This window comes from Photinus pyralis, unplaced genomic scaffold, assembly GCF_008802855.1.
Source record: "Photinus pyralis isolate 1611_PpyrPB1 unplaced genomic scaffold, Ppyr1.3 Ppyr1.4_LG3b, whole genome shotgun sequence".
Taxonomy (NCBI): domain Eukaryota; kingdom Metazoa; phylum Arthropoda; class Insecta; order Coleoptera; family Lampyridae; genus Photinus; species Photinus pyralis.
Window position 1 is genome coordinate 10,434,623 of NW_022170510.1, and position 20,088 is coordinate 10,454,710.

General features: G+C 37.4%; 2 protein-coding genes across 6 annotated transcripts; both read left to right on the forward strand.

Moving 5' to 3' along the window:
* The first annotated feature begins 2,285 nt into the window (after nucleotides 1-2,285).
* Nucleotides 2,286-9,554, forward strand: LOC116167489 (thyrotropin-releasing hormone-degrading ectoenzyme-like). Its single transcript, XM_031482879.1, has 14 exons — nucleotides 2,286-2,386; nucleotides 3,752-4,208; nucleotides 4,252-4,401; nucleotides 4,448-4,756; nucleotides 4,803-4,983; nucleotides 5,085-5,232; nucleotides 5,341-5,422; nucleotides 5,472-5,661; nucleotides 5,741-5,906; nucleotides 5,955-6,229; nucleotides 6,274-6,626; nucleotides 6,674-6,820; nucleotides 6,878-6,953; nucleotides 9,350-9,554. The coding sequence occupies exons 1-14, from the start codon at nucleotides 2,362-2,364 to the stop codon at nucleotides 9,494-9,496; spliced, it is 2,706 nt and encodes a 901-aa protein (XP_031338739.1). The 5' UTR covers nucleotides 2,286-2,361; the 3' UTR covers nucleotides 9,497-9,554.
* Nucleotides 9,555-10,043: 489 nt separating this feature from the next.
* LOC116167487 (aminopeptidase Ey-like) lies at nucleotides 10,044-16,307 on the forward strand. 5 transcript variants are annotated; one of them, XM_031482872.1, is made up of 15 exons: nucleotides 10,053-10,193; nucleotides 10,335-10,426; nucleotides 12,770-13,248; nucleotides 13,296-13,445; nucleotides 13,494-13,817; nucleotides 13,864-14,047; nucleotides 14,097-14,338; nucleotides 14,390-14,561; nucleotides 14,613-14,802; nucleotides 14,850-15,130; nucleotides 15,180-15,361; nucleotides 15,414-15,584; nucleotides 15,633-15,779; nucleotides 15,833-15,911; nucleotides 15,963-16,307. In XM_031482872.1, exons 3-15 carry the CDS (start codon nucleotides 12,782-12,784, stop codon nucleotides 16,194-16,196), a joined length of 2,823 nt encoding a protein of 940 aa, XP_031338732.1. In that variant the 5' UTR covers nucleotides 10,053-10,193; nucleotides 10,335-10,426; nucleotides 12,770-12,781; the 3' UTR covers nucleotides 16,197-16,307. The 5 variants fall into 5 exon arrangements, with proteins under 5 accessions (XP_031338733.1, XP_031338732.1, XP_031338736.1 ...); XM_031482873.1 differs by lacking the exon at nucleotides 10,335-10,426 and having other exon boundaries at nucleotides 10,044-10,193; XM_031482876.1 differs by lacking the exon at nucleotides 10,053-10,193 and having other exon boundaries at nucleotides 10,208-10,426; nucleotides 13,506-13,817.
* The last annotated feature ends 3,781 nt before the right edge of the window (nucleotides 16,308-20,088 follow it).

The window sequence follows — 20,088 nt, forward strand, 5'->3', positions numbered from 1 at the left end:
GCGGCGAGAGGATCTATCAAAGGGAAGTGTGAAAACTTCAAAGAATATTTGCCGCTTAACGAAATGTCGGAAGAGGGTTCCCTCAAAGGAAAGGTGGGAGGCGGCGAGAGGATCTATCAAAGGGAAGTGTGAAAACTTCAAAGAATATTTGCCGCTTAACGAAATGTCGGAAGAGGGTTCCATCAAAGGAAAGGTGTGAGGCGGCGAGAGGATCTATCAAAGGGAATTGTGGAAACTTCAAAGAATATTTGCCGCTTAACGAAATGTCGGAAGAGGGTTCCATCAAAGGAAAGGTGTGAGGCGGCGAGAGGATCTATCAAAGGGAAGTGTGAAAACTTCAAAGAATATTTGCCGCTTAACGAAATGTCGGAAGAGGGTTCCATCAAAGGAAAGGTGTGAGGCGGCGAGAGGATCTATCAAAGGGAAGTGTGAAAACTTCAAAGAACATTTGCCGCTTAACTAAATGTCGGAATAGGGTTCCCTCAAAGGAAAGATGTGAGGCGGCGAGAGGATCTATCAAAGGGAAGTGTGAAAACTTCAAAGAATATTTGCCGCTTAACGAAATGTCGGAAGAGGGTTCTCTCAAAGGAAAGGTGTGAGGCGGCGAGAGGATCTATCAAAGGGAAGTGTGAAAACTTCAAAGAATATTTGCCGCTTAACTAAATGTCGGAAGAGGGTTCCATCAAAGGAAAGGTGTGAGGCGGCGAGAGGATCTATCAAAGGGAAGTGTGAAAACTTCAAAAAATATTTGCCGCTTAACGAAATGTCGGAAGAGGGTTCCCTCAAAGGAAAGGTGTGAGGCGGCGAGAGGATCTATTAAAGGGAAGTGTGAAAACTTCAAAGAATATTTGCCGCTTAACTAAATGTCGGAAGAGGGTTCCCTCAAAGGAAAGGTGTGAGGCGGCGAGAGGATCTATCAAAGGGAAGTGTGAAAACTTCAAAGAATATTTGCCGCTTAACGAAATGTCGGAAGAGGGTTCCCTCAAAGGAAAGGTGTGAGGCGGCGAGAGGATCTATCAAAGGGAAGTGTGAAAACTTCAAAGAATATTTGCCGCTTAACGAAATGTCGGAAGAGGGTTCCATCAAAGGAAAGGTGTGAGGCGGCGAGAGGATCTATCAAAGGGAAGTGTGAAAACTTCAAAGAATATTTGCCGCTTAACGAAATGTCGGAAGAGGGTTCCATCATAGGAAAGGTGTGAGGCGGCGAGAGGATCTATCAAAGGGAAGTGTGAAAACTTCAAAGAATATTTGCCGCTTAACGAAATGTCGGAAGAGGGTTCCATCATAGGAAAAGTGTGAGGCGGCGAGAGGATCTATCAAAGGGAAGTGTGAAAAGATTAGTTAGGGCAAAGAGTACCCACTCTTTGCTTACATCAAAGTATTCTCTGAAAATAGCTACTTGGAATACGTCAAAAGTCCTACTACAACCAGTATATAGTTGATCCTTAAATTGTACAGGACCTTTTCCCCTTCAGGGTTTTGGTAACTTTTCACTTATTGCGGTTTGGACTTTCTACCGTGTTCGGTCGATCCCTTTTGTTGGCCTGACGATGGACGGAACGAATAAATGCTCTACTACAGTTAGCCGGGAGCAAAATTTCAACCTGAACGTCCTTCAGGTCTACGCACCTACAGCGGACAAGGTATTTGGAAATAGGGTGTTGTTTTTCTATCTGCCAATGGTGACTCTGTTGGAATACAGAAAAGTTTGTAGGTGTGTGTACCTATAATGATACACTCTCTATATGTGTGATTGTCTGTGTTTCACTTGAAACAATTAAAAAGGTGACTCCAACGTCCGTTGTAAAATAAAGTGCCATAGGGTTGCCATATATGCCTGATTTTTAATGGGTGATGTTTTGTCTGGAGCTGATGTTTCAAACCTGCAAAAACGTTGCGATTGACAAAATGCTACGAATTTAGGAAAAAAATAATAAGAAGGGATCAAATGCTCAAGAACCCAATTTGCGGTTCTAACCCCAGAGAAAAAGAAAAATCTCAATGATATGTCGTTAATTACCCTATATCGTCCACTACCAATTTTCGAGTATTTAACTAAACGAAATGAATTTTGATCCGTTAAAAATCTGATTAAAAAAGGTTAAATTGTATATAGTAGGTACATAAGCATATACCTATAGTTACACATTGTTTTTCAAATATCGTCCCTGTAAACGCAAAATATGGGTAGAGGGTAATTTTAAATAGGCAATCTTGCGTAATACGAATAACGCAATTTGTTAATGTTTCTTTCTAAGAATCATAATTATATCTTCTTGCGATAATGATTATACTGTGTTCAAGTATTTAGTAGGGTAAAGATAAATTGCGATGTGCTTGTGATATTTTAACTAGAATATAATGATTAGTGAGAAAACAATTTTGAGTAAGTTAGGGGTTATTTACTAATTCTCAATAAACAAAAGTTGATGGACTTTGGCAAACTGCGTTTATATTGATTCGAAGTTACACATTTTTGCATTAATTCAATAACGTAATACGTTTACTCAGAATATGGCTTCTTTTTGGTCACATTTTTTGCAAACTTCTCGATCGTTTGAACAAAATAAAAAAAAATGTTACAGAAAGGTTTTATCACAATAAGAGTAACTACATCCAAGACAAAGCAACTTTTTTTAATGTTCGTATACAAAACTATGAAACGACATTGCATAGGAAATCAATATTTAAACCGAATTATACGACTTATCATTTATTAAGTGGCGACATTGACCTCTAACAGTAGTCATTTTTTTAATCAATGAATATTTTAATGTTTGTAACGCGCTGGTATTTTTTATTTTCCAAAACCAATACAAGCATCTATACAGGGTGGTGACTTGCGTAACGCATCATAGGGATTTCAATGTAAAATTCATAACATGCGATTATTGGCTCCCCAAATTATTTTAGAGCAAACATGTATTAAGGTTTTTTGTAGAAAAAATTTTTTTACATCAATTAACCGTATTAGTTTTCAATTTTTTGCATAATAAACACGGAAAATTGGAAAAATAAAACCCGCCTCTTTTTCAATAATCTGCGATGCCATGGAATTTTCTAAAACAAAAAGATATCCAGTTATCAATTAGCAGCAGTTCAAAATGGATTTTATGATCGACTTGGTTACCTACTGTCTTGCAGTTAATGGTGACTTATTCGAACATTTATTGTAAATTGTCATATTAGGAAACCGTTTTTAGTAATTTGGTCTTTCTTTATGTTGAATTCGCTGTTCTAAATATAATACTTTTTGATAGAATTTGATTTGTTTTATAGCAGACATTCCATGGCATATGGCGGATATCGGCGTAGTTTTTGTATTATAAAATTCCATGGCATCACAGATTATTGAAAAAGATGGGGGTTTTATTTTTCCAATTTTCCGTCTTTATTATGCAAAAAATTGAAAACTAATACGGTTGATTGACGTAAAAAATTTTTTTCTACAAAAAACCTTAATACATTTTTACTCTAAAATAATTTGGGGAGCCAATAATGGCATGTTAGGAATTTTACATTAAAATCCCTATGATGCGTTACGCAAGTCACCACCCTGTATACGTACTTTCACTTACACTCACTTGGTCCCCAATTCGGAAGATGATGCCCATTTTTCTTTTACCCGTTTTGTCTACCATACTTTCGTTGTAACTGAAGAAACTATAGATTTTATGGGTATCAAAAGTGCTTTTGTGCATCTGAGATGAAGTAATAAATTTTGTTTTCCTAAATGGATCTTGAATTTTAGGGACATTGCCCAACGTCCTAGTCTTATCCTTCTGCGCCTCATCAGTTGGTGCAATTCTAGAAAAGGCAGATGACTCATTCCGATTACCTTCAACGATACAACCTCTTCAATACAATTTATCAATAGAGCCAAACTTCGCAAACATCACAAAAGCATATTTCAACGGGAGTCTTTCTATAGACCTCAAAGTAATCTCTACAACGGACCAAATTACGTTGCATGCTAGAGATCTGTTCATTGATTCGCGCGCTCTTCAAATCGTCGATAATGGAACGAGTCAAAAAATTAGTAACATCACAGTGGATACCACAAGAGACTTCTATACGATTGGTCTATTCCAACCATTACGGGAAAATCACCACGTTGTTCTCATCATCGGAAAGTTCTCAGGAAGGCTGAAATTTGACAAGGTTGGATTTTACTTGGCAAAGTATAGGAACAAGGCGAATAAGGAGAGGTAACATTAAAATTTACAGATGATGTGCCACATTGAAAAATAGATTTTTAGCCCTAACCGATTTTCAACCGATTGGAGCACGTAAAGCTTTCCCCTGCTTTGATGAACCTTCCTTCAAATCAAAATTCATCATTTCGATTGTACGCGGAAAGGAATACATCTCTGTTTCTAACGAGCAACTAGTTAGGACTGTGTAAATCGGCCCTTTTGGTTAACTCAACCTCACAAATGCGTTTTAGAGATCTGGGAAACGGGCGGTTTCTCGACATCTACAAAGAAACTGTGAAAATGTCAACGTACCTTATTGCGTTTTCCGTCTCTGATTATCAGCGCACCGTACAAAAGGGACTGTTTCGAGTGTATGCCCCGCCCGAAGTTATCCAAAGAGGAAAAACAGACCTTGTGCTATCCATTGCCAACGATGCTTTGAAGGTCCTAGAGAATTATACTGGCATTAAATATGCGATGGGTAAATTAGATCTATTCGCTGTGCCGACTGATTATTTTGAACCGGGAGGAATGGAAAACTGGGGACTGATCACGCTTAGGTATTAGGCACCATTTTATACACTTCTTCTTAAGTAGAAGTTCTAGTGAGAAGAATTTAATTTGCACAAATGAGTCGACCATTGACCAAATTCGTAAGTGTACATTATTGACCGGACACGAAATTGCTCACCAGTGGTTTGGGAATTTGGTCACACCAACCTGGTGGAATTTCCTATGGTTGAGTGAGGGGTTTTCTACCTATATGGAATATTACACCACCTCACTGGTGAGTTTTTGGGTTGGAATTAGGTTCGCTTGATATAATGCGCGTATCTATTTCATATAATTTCGTTCGTATAACAAATGAGAGTAAACTTGTTCTTTTAGATGCGTCCATCGTGGAAGATGATGGATCAATTTCTGGTTTTCTTGATGCAGCCACTACTCAAAATGGATACAAAAGGCTCTTATTATCTTAATTTTCACCCTCAATATGCAGGATCACTACCAGTTGCGTATACTAGTTACTTTAAAGGTAATGAGTTCAATCGATCGTTCATCATGGCTAAAAAAGTTCTCCAATCATTGCCATGCGGTTCAATGGCGTCTTTATACAACTAATTTTTCGATTGGTTGGTTTCAGGCGCCGCAATAGTGAGAATGTTAGAACACATACTAACCCAAGACACATTTCAGTTAGGGATCAGAATGTATTTAAAAAAATTGTAAGTTTGGCTTCCCATCGCTTAGTAAAATTCAATGAGTGTTCCATAGTGCATATGGTTCAGTGAGCCCTAAAGATCTCTACGACACTTTCCAAACTGCCATCAATTACCGTAACAACACCCATCTATTAGCAAATGTAAGTGTTAGTGAAATAATGAGCACTTGGGATTCATTCCCTGGATATCCAGTGGTCAACGTTTCTCGAAATTATTACGATGGATCGATCATACTATCTCAGGTGAGAATACAAGCATCATTGCCTTGTGTTTAAATATGGTATGAGTAGATTCTCGAGTAAGCATTTGCCGAATCTCTAGGAATCTTTCGGTAACTCAAACGTTGATCATCTCTGGTATATTCCCATTAATTTCGTTGAGGGCACGAGTACGTTAACAACACCTCAGATGTGGCTCAAGGAGAAGTCTGTCATTTTTTATCCAAATGCTTCTATAAACTGTATATTGGTTAACAATCAACAAACAGGTACCTACCTAGTCATAAACCTTGCAAAACCACCTGATTCCCCCTAAGGCTATTACAGGGTAAATTACGATATCAGAATTTGGAGATCACTCACGCGCCGATTGACCAACAATAGACTGGATGTTCACGTTTCAAACAGGGCGCAATTGCTAGATGACGCTTTTGAATTGGCACACTTCAATTATATACCGTACGACATACCCTTAGGCTTAAGCCTTTATTTACGTAGAGAAGTGGAATCTTTGCCCTTTTTGGCATTCTTCAATAACATAGAGAAGGTAAAACTTTATCTAGAGTCACTGGGAAAAGAAGAGATGTTTAAGGTGAGTTTGAAATGGTGAAACTTTTACCTAATAATGGTTTTCAGAATTACATAAAAAACTTACTTGAGGATCTTTATCGGAGTTTAGGTTTTGAAGAGACGGAGTTGGATGAATACCTAAACAAACATAGTCGAATAAGTATCATTACATGGGCCTGCAATTTAAATTTATTCAACTGTAGAGACCAAGCTTTGAAAGCCGTGAGATCTTGGCTGTCGAATGGTACAAAGATCGCTATAAACTTAGAGGTGCCAATTATGTGTGGTGCCATGCAAATGGCGCCTGTTGACGACTGGAAAATGTTGTATGCGAAATACGAATCCATCCCAGATGGGGAAAGGAAGTGGAAATTACTGACTGGCTTGGGCTGTACGAGCCACAAAATGTTTCTAGAGAAGTACCTAGCTCCGTTAAAAGTCACGCCGATAATTAGTTTTTGGTAAGGATTTTAGATTTAATCTTTATGAAGAGTAGCGGTGTTAGTGTTGCGGATAAAAAAATTGCGCTCATGAGGATTCTGCAAATCGATCAGACCAGAGTTGAGATGATTTTCAAATATTTTATAAGGCACGTCTCTTCTACAAATGAGATGTAAGTCTCTCATACAATCGCAGTTTCGGAAGTGTATAGGTAACGAAATTGTTTCAGCTATCAAGAGTTGCGAGTAGCGGACGTTTTGTGTAAATACATCACATCGCAACAACAATTAGAGTTATTAAATATGGTGAGCCTTTCTCAGCTATTTCAACTGAGTCGCCTTGAAGAAGTCAGTCCGTCCGTCCGCTTGTTGCGTGTTAATATACACGGTGTCCATTTTTCGAGTGCCACTATGGGGATCTCACTTATCTTAAGAAATAGAAAGTTGGTTAAATGGGGGCAAAGTTGCCAATTTTCGTGCCGAATAAGAATCTGAAAAGAAATTTGAAATATCTTCAATAGTTTTGAAGATATCACAAAAAAACGAAAATGTCTAATTTTCGTTTTCAATTTTTTTATGATAAACTAATCATAGTAGACATTTCTAATTAACACATTATTCGGACACTTTTTAATGGAGATTTCAAATATGGCATCCTGTTTTTAATAACTTACAAGATGAAGGAGAAACACGTGGCAACTTTAGTTTTTCTTATGTGCGCCATTTTGAATTTTCACATTTTGAGATTACGTCTTTTTTTCTCTTTACAACGATATATCACACATGGTGGTTCAGTACCACATTTTTCCTAAAAATACAATTTTTAATTTTTTGAGAAGAGTGCTTTGGAAAAAGAAAACGTTCATTTGTTGTGAACAAATGTTTGACAGTTTGATCCATCTGTCTGGTTGCAGCGTTGTCAGAGAAGTAGAAATTCGATTTTCATCTGAACAGAATTGAACTTTCGGTTTGCAAGAATTATAATTTAAATTAGAACAAAATACATAACAACATGTGTTCAAATTAATCAAATTGCCCACCTCCTAATTCTGAGCACAGTGCCACTCTCTTCCTAAGATTTGCTATGGCTCTTGACATATCCCTTCTTCTAATCTTGTGCCTGAGAGTGCTCACAATTCTATAACGAAGTTCATCAAGGTCGGCTGGCAATGTTTTGTAAATTTCATTTTCATTGTTCCCACAAAAAATAGTCCAAGGGAGACAGGTCAGGTGACCGCGCCGGCCAGAATACGTCGCCATTATTAGCAATAACATGATTGAGGAACAATTCCGATAAGCATTCCCCAACCCCCCTAGCACTATGGGGCGGTGCGTCATCTTGCTGGAACCATATGGAGTTCAAACTATGAAGAGGAACGTTATTGTCAATAAAATCGGTTAGAAATGTCCTCAGGAAATAGAGGTACCGATCAGCATTTAGAGTCTCTTAAGGACCATGTATCGCCCAATAAACCGACCCATACGTTAACGGTAAAACGTATTTGTTGTCGTCGTTCTTGAAATTGATGAGAATTTTCAATTGACCAGTAATGTTCATTGTCAAAATTTCAAAATTTTTTCTGCTTGCAAAATTGCCTGCTCCTATTCATTGGATCTATCACCATATTACTGTCTACATCTTTTAAAAGAACTATATTCGCCCAAGTTTTTATGCAGCAAAGAAAAATACCTCAAACTAGATTGTTGCCACTCTGCATAACGCTGGAAGTATGTTGCAGCAGCCATGTGGGCATTTCGATGAGAAGTGTAGTAAATTTGGATCATATCTGTTTGATCTGCACTTGAAAAAGGCATTTTCGCATACAACTAGCATAAACCTAAATGGCACTATAACTCTCGCCAGGAAAGATTGCCGGTCACAGAACACTTGATCCCGATCTACAATCTCTGTTTTTCGTAAGGTATTAGCGACTTCCGGGATCGTATCGTGTCAACGTTGAACGAAAAGACTTTTTGTTTCAACATTAGCACGATCCTATTCCAGAAGTCGCTCGCATCTTAATAAAAACAAAGATTGTCAATCGACGCAAGGTGTGTTGTGACCGGAAATCTTTCCTGGCGAGAGTTATACATGAAATAAGTCAACCTTTTGTTCACAACAAAAGAACGTTTTCTTTTTCCAAAGCACTCTTCTCAAATAATTAAAAATTGTATTTTTAGGAAAAATGTGATACTGAACCACCATGTGTGTATATCGTTGTAAAGAGAAAAAAAGACGTAATCTCAAAATGTGAAAATTCAAAATGGCGCTCATAAGAAAAACTAAAGTTGCCACGTGTTTCTCCGTCATCTTGAAAGTTATTAAAAACAGGATGCCATATTTGAACTCTCCATTAAAAATTGTCCGAATAATGTGTTAATTAGAAATGTCTACTATGATTAGTTTATCATAAAAAAATTAAAAACGAAAATTAGAAATTTTCGTTTTTTTGCGATATCTTCAAAACTATTGAAGATATTTCAAATTTCTTTTCAGATTCTTATTCGGCACGAAAATTGGCAACTTTGCCCCTATTTAACCAACTTTCTATCTCTTAAGATAAGTGAGATCCCCATAGTGGCACTCGAAAAATGGACACCGTATATTGTTCAAAAACATCACGTTGTTGAATATCATGCTCCTAAAGGCACCTCGAACAGAATAAGTAACCGTCTGAATAATGTTTAATGCCTTTTTTTAGTTGAGGTTATCATTTCCGCATTCATCCGCAATTCGTTCGTGTTTGAATCATGTTAACAACAATATGGCATGGCTGCGCGAAGACAGGCTGAAGACCATAGTTAAGTGGTTTGAAGATTATGAACGATACTCAAAAAATATCGTGTAATGTAAATTGAGAACAATTTTATAATTTTTTTGTTCTTAAATAAACATTAATCATCGCCCATTTTTTTTTAAAAAACGACCATGAAAATGGTTACCGATATAAAGGTCATTTGGACCCCGTGCTGCTTGGATTACTGTAGCTGTTTTTCAAAGTACTTATAGCATTTGATCTGGTGTATAAGAACCATTCTCTCCACATGCATTCCACCTTTCGACGCAGCGCCCAAAAAATATCTTCAATTATTTCGGGTAAATTGCAAAAAAAAGCGTAGGGGAAAGAACCTTCGGAGTGGATTTCGTATGTGATTTTTAAATACGAGGATTTACTGTATTCTAACCTCGCCACGTAAATTTTCACACAAAGGTGTGTAGGCACTTATTTTTACGGTTTTGTTACCAGCACAATTGCTATAATTTATATAATTTATATCGTTGAGCAATTCGTAAAAAATTATTGACTCTCTTTTGTATAAAATTCGGACCGTGAAATAAGTTTGCGCTAAGGTACTTATAGTAAGCATCTTTCTAGCCGTCTAACGAGATTACATTTTTAATTACAATGTGGGACAATTAAATGCAATGCAAATATTTGACACGATTACGTCAGAGAAGATTTTCTCAGGATAATCGGAAATTCCTATTGTAATAATTGTTTACAGTTAATAATTCGTTGCAGATAGAAGTGTGTTATTCGAGCGGTAAGTCGTTTTTCCATATGTAGGTACTGTAGTTTAACGTACCTACAAGTTGAATAATTATCAGTGACGAAAGGGACTTTCTACTTAATTACTTTTACTATTGAAGCGTATTAATTTAAAAATTACTGTTGAAAGTTGCAGGTGTGTTCGATGTTTACCGTTTGAAGTGAGAGTAACTGACGCGGGAGTTCCCGAACACACTGTATACAATTATACCTACCTAGTAATAGGGGGTGAGTAAAATTTTTCAATTAAATTATCTTTATTGCGGCCCATAAAGTAATCCCAGGGAGTGTCGAGTTTATAATTATTTACTCATGGTGGTTTCACTAATAAAACAGCCTGTAAATGAGTTGAAAAAATAGAGATAACTATTCTGCATGTCATTATTGTTTATCTCAGTAGGCCAGTAATTAATACCGCACGTGCTTGAATGTGATGTAATTAAACGTTTTTATAATTACAAAAATTCCCCCTTCCAAATAATAAACGTTTATTAATTGTTGAACACAATTTGAATATAACCATTTTTAAATATGACCTTCATTTGTACCCAATGACTATGCCAATGCAATGGCAAAACCACAAGCATAATAATTATTTATCAAATTTTAATTAATCATTTAAAGTTCAAAGAAATTACGTCACGTTTATCTGGCTTGATCGCTCCCATATCAAACTTCAAAATTTCATTCATGCCCAAAATTATGTTAAAAAAAATTTACACCCATTCTTGATAAATACACAACACATCTCTGGATATATTGCTAATGTAAAAGGTAAATGACCCATAATTTGACTTCAAGCAAACCAAATTGAACCAAATTTTCTCTATCCCAAATTATTGGAAATTTCTACTTATTATAATAATAAGTCGCTTTAACCAGTAGGTGTATCAAAAGTCAAATTTGCATAATTTTTGTAATAGGTAGTTATCAACAAATACAAGTCTTTCTTGTTTTATACAGTACGTTTAAATATAATTTAAAGAACTGGGTATGTGAATACATTTTTCTACGGAAATTAACTGATGTCCGATAAATTTACCGGTAGCATGAAACCTTCTTTTTAAATCGCACTCGCTGTGTCTGCTACATTATTATTCGTGCAGTTTACTATGATTTTTATTGTAACAATATTAAAGCACTTTTATAATTGCGCACCTATAATTTAGTATTGAAATAAACAGGCCAAGTTACATATTCACTAAAAATTAAACAAAACGAAACTTACGTGTGATCTACTTAATCGTTTGGTAACAACAATACAATTTATGTGATTAGGAAACAGACTTCTGTAACGGGAGCCCGGTAACACACTTATTTGATTTGATTTTTGTATGTTGAATTACAAAAAATTTTTGACTAAAATAGCCAATAGGATAGTTATTTTGATATAGTCCTTAGCGATGTCTACCACAAATGTTGGAAAATACGTTTGAATGATCTTTAAAATGAGGTGTCACTGATCCTCTCTTCCCCATTCAAATTTTTTGAGTTGCTTATGTATCTTCATTATAGGGTTGATCCAATTTCATGTAAGCCCCTTAAATATATGACGTGTTTTTGTTTTTCCGTAGATTTTTTGTTACGGCTCATATATTTGGGGTGGTAGGTTTTCAAATTGATACACTGTATGCTACTTTGAAATGTTGGTGAATGATTCCTGCTACTGTGGTTATCGATTCAAAAAATATGCCGCAATTTTATTTTCGTTTGCCAACAAAGACAAACATGCTACCAATTACCTAAATGCAACCTGATAACGAAACTTGGTCGAGAGTTTAACATATCAATGACATAGGTAGCGAACACCCACAGTCGGCGGCGCGTTTGTTACTTTTATAGATACCTACTCACCTACTATCCATAAATGTCTAAAGTGCTAGCTCGCTAATCAATTACCATTCCCCTTTATAACAAATAGTATTAAAAGATAGCAATGTATGCACAATAATTCTTTTACACTGGAGGACCTATAGATAGGTAGGAGATTATACTTTATTATCAGTCAGCGTTAGAATGTGTACCACCAAAGATATTTTGGGAACTAAATGTATGCTTGTTTGAGGAAACTTACCATCATAAATTAGTAGTATTCGTAAAAGAAAAGGTACATTCCTGCTATTTATGCGCGTTGGTTTGTTGGTACACTAGGTGAGTGCTCTCTCCTGTCTTTTTTTTGGGAAATATGTATCTATATCAAAAAAATTTCTGAGGATTTAAGTCTTTAACTGTGTTCTTATAAAAAAGGTCATAAAAATGGATTAACGTTATCACATTGATATTAGGAATTTTATAATACCCTTTTCTACCATTTCAAAATCAGTTGGTGTAGTGGTATATGTACACCATGAGATAGTTTTTTCAGATTAGTTGTTTTATCGTGAGCACATCGAATCCGTTGGTATGCAATAGATCATTCGAGTTATTATCTAAATGTCAATACTGTTTTCAATGTTACTTTGAATAAAGCTTATTGATCTCCCCATATCGATAAAGGTACGATTGATATTATTCTTGCGCTAATTGCTCATTGCCCTTCTTGTGTGAGTTCCATGTTTTCTTTTGTTATAGTTACCTTCAACTATGAGCTACCTAAAGGTTTTATTTCCACTACTCGTGCTCCTCAACGGGGTGAAAACCGACGGTGACAACGAAAAGCAAAAATACCGCCTAAATGGAAATTTAATACCGTCCACTTACGAGGTTGAAGTAACCGTGATGGACAACTTTGGAAGCACGGCGCAATTTTTTGGGAATGTCAAGATACGTTTTAGGGCAAAGTTGCAAACTTCGGAGATTACGTTGCATTCCAATAAGTTAAAATTTGACGCCACGCATATCCAAATATCCCACGATCCTCCTCAAACCCCAATCGCCGTCTCAGACGTCACCTTTAACAGTGCGCTAGAGATGGTTACCATTAAAACGCAGTCTCCTATATCGATAAATAGCTCCTATATTCTTTCGGTTAATAATTATGAAGGATTTTTGGACTTGGACATGAATGGGTTTTACCGCAGCTATTATAACAATTCGAAAGGGGAATCTGAGTAAGTAAACGTTCATTATTACATTATTTTGTAGTCTCTGAACGCAGATGGATTGCGGTAACACAGTTTCAGCCAACCTCGGCACGAAGAGCTTTCCCATGCTTCGATGAACCACAATACAAAGCAAAATTTGACGTGGTTATTAATCATCCTTTAGATTACTACGCTGTGAGTAACGCTGAGATTAAAACTATTGAGTAAGTATTTGCTGGGCCCGTGTTAAAAAACAGGGTATAGTGGCAAAGACTTATTTTTAGAACTTCCACAAAGTCAAAGAAAACGATTTTTAATTCTTCGCCTATTATGTCCACCTACTTAGTTGCATTTGCCGTTACGAAATACGCGGCCATGACGGTTTCGACGAATAATATAAAGCATTCGATATGGTCATCAATGGAAACGATACGCGATAGCCAATACGCATTGTCTGTTAGTCCAAAATTACTCAAAGTCATGGAAAATTTTACCAAAATACCTTATTCAGTATCGGGGCTAACAAAGCTTGACCAATTTTCAATACCCGATTTTTCGGCAGGTGCTATGGAAAACTGGGGAATGGTCACATACAGGTACAAACTAACCGAAAAGCTCAACCGACCGATTTGAAACTTTTAGGGAAACAGCAATTCTTTGGGATCCCTATGAAAACAGTCGACGAAACAAGCAAAGAGTGGGAACTGTTGTGGCCCACGAACTGTCACATATGCTTTTCGGAAATTTAGTTACCACAAAATGGTGGTCAAGTACCTGGCTTAATGAAGGATTCGCCACCTTCTTTGAGTACTTTTCACTTGCCCAGGTATAGGTAGTCGAAGAATTTCGATGACCTAATTAAAATCTTGTTGCAGATTGAAAATGATTGGGAGTTGGATTTGCAATTCATCATTGAAGAGCACCAACGCGTTCTTGTCTCCGACTCTTTAGAAAAAGCGAAACCGCTGACAAATCCGAATGTTTTTACTCCAGGTGACATTAGCGGTATGTTTGGTTCTATTAGCTATAGTAAAGGCGGCAGCGTTATTCGTATGATGTCTTTATTTCTGGGCGAAACGACATTTTTCGATGGCTTAAATCTCTACCTCACAGATCTGTAAAGCCCGGCTTTTGAAATAACACGAAACGCTAATTAGTATGGTTGCAGTAAATTTAACTCCAGCGAACCAGAAGATCTCTTCAAAAAAATACAAGAAAAGGTAGAGGTGAGCAACCAGCTGCCTACTAATCTGTCGGCCATTATGAATTCGTGGACGGAAAAACACGGATTTCCAATGATTACGGTTAACAAATCTGATAGCAACTTAATTCTTACACAGGTTGATCAACACACCACTTACCTACCGTTATCTAAAGCTTAATAATTTCAGTCCCAATTCTTTTCAAATACCACACCGCCTACTAAGTGGTACATACCAGTCACTTATACCACGTCCGTTGAAAAAAAGTTTAGTGACCTAAAAGCGAAAAAGTGGATGTTGCCGACTGAATCAGAAACTGTGATCAACGGCGTTTGGACCCCTCAAGTTAGCTGGGTCATTCTTAACGTTGGCGTTTCAGGTAACAACATTAATCTCCGTTGACTCGATCACCTGTCTCTGTTTCAGCGTTTGTGAGGGTTAACTACGATGACGCCCTTTGGACTGGTCTACAACATGCATTGCACAAGGAAAACTTCGACGGTATCACGCCAATCAACAGAGCCCAAATCGTGGACGACGCAATGAATCTGGCCCGTGCGGATGTTCTAACTTATGAAAGGGCATTCAACATCATCTCCTTCCTACAGAAGGACAACGACTACTACCCATGGCAATCTGCCTTCAATGCATTTGTGTATTTAAGGAGAAGAATTGATAAAGAGTCTGCTTTGGGCAAATCTCTTGATGTAAGGAGACTAATGAAGTTAATGATGATCACAATCTTGATCGTTTTAGAAACACATCCAACGTATGATGAACACTCTGTACAAGAGCGTCGATTTTAATAACAACAACAAACGACACGTTGAAATGCTAAAAAAAGCAATGGCTTTGACTTGGGCTTGTCAATTGAGCGTTAGCGACTGCACATCGCAAGCCCAAGCCCTTTTCACCGATTATATGACCAAAAATAAAACGTACCCACACGTCTTTATCTCAAGAATCCATTAATAAAGTATAGATTTTCAGGATTGATCCCAATCTGCGAAGTGTGGTATACTGTACTGCTGTAAGATCGACAGGCAAATCTGAAAACTGGGAATATTTATGGAAGAAACTAGAACAAAGTCAAAGGGCCTCTGAAAGTGTCACAATAATATCGGCTTTGGGATGCACACAAAACACCAATCTCCTCCATAGGTTAGTCTCGAAGAGTTGAATGCGTAATTTCTATCAGTTACTTATTAGGTATTTGAACGAGTCAATCAAAGAGAACTCTACGATACGAAGACAGGACGGGCAGTCAGTTTTCAACTCGGTTATATCAGGAAGCTCAAAAGGAGTTGCTATCGGACTTCAATTTCTAATAGATCATTTTGAATCGATTTCAACAAGGCACAGACATAACCATAGTGTATGTTGAACGATATTCTAACTGTGAGTTTTAGCTATGGCGGTATGAATGCTTTGACTAGTGTTATTAACGGATTAGCTGATCGATTAACGACAAAGGAAGATGTTGCAAGGGTAATCAGATGTTTATGTTATATAAGTAATTGCCAATGAAATCAATTGCAGTTAGAAGAGTTTATATCGAAGAATAGGGATAAATTAAAGGATGCGGCGACCGCAGCTGATACTGCAATCGAAACCGCAAAGAAGAATTTGGAATGGGTTGTGAAGAATGAAAAGGAGCTGATGCAGTACCTTCAGAATACGGATGAAGGGAAGGGCAATGATAGTAACAAAGTCAAAAGCACGTTTGTGCTTGTTTTTACCTTTGTCGGTGTTGCGTTAAAAAGATGGTTGTAGCCATTAGTGTAGGTGTATTATAGATAATTTTACTGTTACGGAGTAAGTACCTAATCCTAAAGTGTTAACTACTGTGGCTAACTAAATAGCCAATAAAGCTTTTTAAGATTACTCGTAGGTATTTTTTGGGTCAATTTTGATTGTATTCCGCCAAGGGAAGAGAAGGAATTAAGTGTTTTCGGTATAGTACTTTAATTTCTCGAAAAGAACTCAAGTTCAACCTTATTGCATTTCGATCCTGAATCCTGAATTCCGTCTAATCTCAAATCTCGAATCTTGAATTTCAAATCTCGAATTTTCAATTTAAAATCTAAGGTATTGAATTTCCTGTCTCCAGTAGCAAACAAAGTAAGTAAAGATTTAATATTAGGTATAGTCAATGGGAAGAGGCTTGAAAGAGTATACACCAACTCTAACGTGAAGGACAAAGTGATTCACAAATAAAGAAGAGCGAAACGTAAAATCTGGCGAATTAGTTTTAATTGTTCATTCGCGAATTATGTGGTTGAATGGAAGAGTGGGAAAAACTGATCCACTAAGCTCTTTGATGTTTGCTACTTCCTACTTCACACAGAAATGTATGAATCCCAGAATTTACACGGGAGAGAGAAATGAACGGGAGCAAACAACGACAATACAATCTAGTACCATTGTTTATAATAATAATAATATTTATTGGTGGTGTTTATACATAAAATATTTCCACACGTCACAGTAGGGAAGTACAATGGCCACTTTATTGTTCAGAGCCATCAAACTTGTAGTTCAAGTACTCATCGATGCTATAGAATGCTTTGGCACCAAGGAACACTCTGATTGTTTTTCTGAATTGTTGTTCTTCCAGATCCCTGATGTAGTCAGGAAGAGCATTGTAACACTTCTTCATGAAATAGTTAATGTCTCGTCCTTTTACCGTCCGATAGTAGTCTTCGACAAGGTTGTTTTTAGTCCGTACATTGTAATGACATTTATCACTGTTTTTACGAAGGGTTGGAAGGGCCTTCTTTGCGAGTGTTAGACAGGTATATATGTTAGGCGCAAAGACCGAAAACGGCCATTGAGCGAAAAAAACGGCCACAACGCGTTTTGGGTAATGTAAATTGACCACGTAGCGTTCATTAGGTTTTTTTCGCTTTGTGGGCGTTTCAAAATAGCCACTACGCGTTCTGAACAATCCAACTGTACCATTACGAGAATTCGCGTTGTGGCTGTTAACTGTTTTCAACCACAACGCATTCTAAAAAATAGTAAATATTCAGAACCCATTGTGACTATTTAAGCACACATCCACACTTCAACGGCTTTATTCTCGAAACGAGTTCACGCCTGTTTAACACGTTCATGGATGAGAACGACGTACCAACGAATACCGTAACCATCAGGACCGCTTCAGGGAAATCGTCGGGAAGCACACAGGGGTTTGTCAGCTGCAATTTCAAGCGATACTGCAGCGACAAAAAGTGCAAGTGCAAATCCAAAGACGTGAAATGTAACTCAAAATGCCACTCCAACAGCTCTTGCAAAAATAAATAAAGAACACTTACGCAAGGAAGAGATAGTATCAAAAAATCGTATGTACCTCTCTGTAAGTAGCTCTCTGTAAGTTGTGGTTCCTAAGCTAAAAGTTTCCTCCCGTTTCACAAAAACTACCCTGAATGTTTAATAATCACGTCGTAGCTATTGGAAAAACACAATGGGTTCTACATATTTGGTATTTTTAGAACGCGTTGTGGTTGAAAACAGTTAAGAGCCGCAACACGAATTCGCGTAATGGTACAGTTAGATTATTCAGAACGCGAAGTGGCTGTTTTTAAACGCCCACAAACCGAAAAAAACGTCAAGAACGCTTCGTGGTCAATTGAAATTACCCAAAACGCGTTGTGGCCGTTTTTTTCGCTCAATGGCCGTTTTCGGTCTTTGCGCCTAACATATATATATAGGTACATATTGGGAGTGTAAGGATGTTAAGTTTGGTGAAGGATGTTCTGCAACAATCTCTATATTTGCGGTTGTCTTTGATTCTTATGCACTTGCGCTGGACGGAAAACACTTTAGCTGCATGGACGGAATGTCCCCAACACAGTACTGCGTAGCTTAACGTGGAGTGGATGTATCCATAGTATGCTTGTAGTAAGACCTGCTTTGTTACTCTAGGCTTTAGATTTCTTATAATGTAGTTCATTCTAGACAGTTTACTGGACAGGTACAAGGCGTGCTCTGCCCACGTCAGCTTGCCATCGATATATATACCCAACAGTTTCACTGGGGGAGATTTATCTGTATTATGGAGGCCCAGTAACAGGGATTGATTTTTCAGTTCATTAATACTTAGACCATTGATCGTGAACCACTGGGTTATTCCTGACAGTAGCTTCTTAGACGATTTACTCAGGAGTTCCTTGCTGTCGGCTGTAGTAAGGGCGGTGGTATCGTCGGCAAAAAGAGTTAGGTACTGATGTGGTGCCGTTGAAAGTGCTGATAGGTCATTAATGAAAACAAGAAATAGGATTGGCCCCAATACAGATCCTTGAGGAACACCCATCTTCACGGCTGCATTCTTGGATTTAATTGAGTTAAGTGTAACATATTGGGTACGATCATTGAGGTACGAACGAATTAGTGCTATACTGGTCGCATCGAATTTATACTTCGCAAGTTTCCTGATCAGTAACTCATGGCTAACACAGTCAAATGCCTTTGTTAGGTCAAAGAGAGACATTTGTGAGACTCGTTTAGATTCAAACCCGTGCTTCACAAGCTGTAGCAAGTAATTTATGGCTGTAGTAGTTGACCTGCCATTGCGGAAGCCAAATTGACAAGTGCTGAATAGGTTTTTCTCTTCAAAATACTGCTGTATTTGTTTTTTCATCGCCGCTTCAAAAATTTTACCAAAGATTGGGATGATGGAGATTGGTCTATAGTTTGATACCTCATCTCTCGGACCTGTTTTATGGACTGGAACCACTTTTGCAATTTTTAGGCAATCAGGAAATATGCCTTCGTTAACAGACTGGTTGATGAGTTTACAAAGGGGATAAATTATTATAGTTTGCACCATTTTAACGATTTTTAAATTGAGGTTGTATGTGTCCCTACTCAAGGTATTTTTTAGTCTCTCGTATTTCATTGTACGTTATTTCCCTAAATGAGAAATTTAGGTTTCCGGGAATATTGAAGTTTTCAAGGAAGTTTAAAGGATTCACACTAGTTTGTGGTAAATTGTTCACTATGTTAGTACCCGCATCACTAAAGAAAGAGTTAAATATGTCAACTGTCAGACTGTTTGGAATTTGTCTATGTTTTACTGGGTTGTAGTTCTGTATGATGTCCCATGCAGCTTTTTTAGTGTTGGAAGATTTCTTCATGTGGTTATCATTAGCCTGTTTTTTGTACTTGTTAATTTCGGCTCTGTAGATCCTCCTGTAATCCTTTAATGTCTCGTTGCTGACGATGTTTGAGTTTTGCTTGTTTAAAAAAGTTAGAAAATGGAGAACCTCGCTGCTTTTTCTTATATTGTGGTTAAACCAGTGTACTTTGTATGTCTGTCTGTTGTTACGAGCACTTACTTTAGATTTGCTTCCAAAAGACATGTCACACGCTGTTGTGATAATGTCAATAAATGAAGCAAACTTGTGATTTACAGTTTTGTTAGTATTGGAAATGAATGACCAGTCTGTTTGTTCCAAGGTGTTATAAAGCTTGGATAGTCCCATGTGTGTAATTGGCTTGTAGATAATGCGTTCTTTGGAAGATGCATCCTCCGGTACAACTGTGGTGTAAGTGATCATGAGGGCACTATGGTCTGAGAGCTCTGGTTGCAGGACTTTTACATTATATTTGTGAGAATCGAGGTTAGTTAAAAATATTATCTATACATGAATCCTGACGCGTG

Bases quoted from the DNA above. Each gene is read 5' to 3' on its own strand.
- LOC116167489 (XM_031482879.1), top strand. From the start codon at position 2,362: ATGATTAGTGAGAAAACAATTTTGA. The intron at 5,423-5,471 runs GTAAGTTTGGCT...AGTGTTCCATAG, and splicing joins AGAATGTATTTAAAAAAATT to TGCATATGGTTCAGTGAGCC. The intron at 6,821-6,877 runs GTAAGTCTCTCA...AAATTGTTTCAG, and splicing joins GTCTCTTCTACAAATGAGAT to CTATCAAGAGTTGCGAGTAG.
- LOC116167487 (XM_031482873.1), top strand. From the start codon at position 12,782: ATGAGCTACCTAAAGGTTTTATTTCCACTACTCGTGCTCCTCAACGGG. The intron at 13,249-13,295 runs GTAAGTAAACGT...CTCTGAACGCAG, and splicing joins AATTCGAAAGGGGAATCTGA to ATGGATTGCGGTAACACAGT. The intron at 14,339-14,389 runs GTAAAGCCCGGC...GTATGGTTGCAG, and splicing joins AATCTCTACCTCACAGATCT to TAAATTTAACTCCAGCGAAC.